A 1,096-nucleotide genomic window follows, 5' to 3' on the forward strand; every position below is an offset into this window, starting at 1 on the left:
ACAACCTTGGAACTAGCAGTGTGGACCACTGCTAATAGAAACAATGTGGTATCATTTTGGGTTCGATCAAACCCAAAGGTGAATTCTCCATTGTTGGAAACAAGAAACTTTCCATCCCTATCTACCCAATTCATTTCAGAACCTTGTAGACCTGGAAATACCTTTCCTACCCTTAGAATACTAGCAAACACAATCTCACACTGTAGAAGGATACACAAACAGAAGAAGGTATCCATAATAACATTGAATTGACACCAATTTTTTGCCATGAACTTGTCCGAAGACTTCTATCCAAAAACCTAATGTCTAACAAATAACTCTGTTGTTGAAGCTATGAAATTCAATGATAATGCTGAGATTATTATATAACAAGGTTCAAAAAATAAAGAACATAAATGTGTTCTACTCTTACCACTTACCAGGAACATGCTACAGGATATGTTCTAAGCTGAATTTTTCTTACTTTGAGAAGGAAAAATCAAATTAAAAGGTGGAAACTATGAAAAGAAGCTTTTAAAAGATAAGTAGTACTAAATTACATTGTTGACCAGGGAAATTGACCAAGACAAAAAGGTTTACCTTAGTTTCATGAGTCTTGATCTCATACCTGAAAACCATTGATGAAATTCAGTTTTTTTCAAAAAAAAAAAAAAATCTTGAGATGAAGAAAGAAAGAGAACAGGAAAGAAGGGATTCAAACTATGAGCTGGAAGGATGAGCACTGTGTAGTTTTTGGGAGTCATTACTTATTAACAGAAAAATGTGTCAAAGTAAATCTTTGAAAATTTTAAAAATCTTTTTTTTTTTAAATTTAGGAGTGAGACACGAATTCGCGATTAAGTGAGTATGGAGAAATTATGTTATTTGAAATATAGTTGGTTGGCTTTAAAAATACTTGTTAAAAGATAGAAAATTCTAAATTTAATATTTCAATTTTAAAAAAAATTTTTTTTTTCAAAGATTTATAACTAAATTTATTATTAAATATTATTAAGGATCTATTTAATATTTTATTTTCTTTAAAACCCCACAACTATATTGCAGAATTCTCCAAAAAAATTATCTGTTGTGTTACTCATTAAATAAAGGTAAAAAC

The 1,096-nt window shown here is 29.5% G+C and overlaps 1 protein-coding gene across 1 annotated transcript in view; it reads right to left on the minus strand.

Annotated features, from left to right (window-relative positions):
* Positions 1-694, minus strand: part of LOC107495387 (G-type lectin S-receptor-like serine/threonine-protein kinase SD2-5) — a 3,069-nt gene extending 2,375 nt beyond the window's left edge. Inside the window, 1 exon segment of the mRNA XM_016116539.3 lies at positions 2-694. Within this exon segment, the coding sequence (XP_015972025.1) occupies positions 2-269 (268 nt within the window). The 5' untranslated portion in view covers positions 270-694.
* Positions 695-1,096: the final 402 nt, after the last annotated feature.

The sequence above is a fragment of the Arachis duranensis genome, chromosome 6 (genome assembly GCF_000817695.3).
Source record: "Arachis duranensis cultivar V14167 chromosome 6, aradu.V14167.gnm2.J7QH, whole genome shotgun sequence".
Lineage (NCBI taxonomy): Eukaryota > Viridiplantae > Streptophyta > Magnoliopsida > Fabales > Fabaceae > Arachis > Arachis duranensis.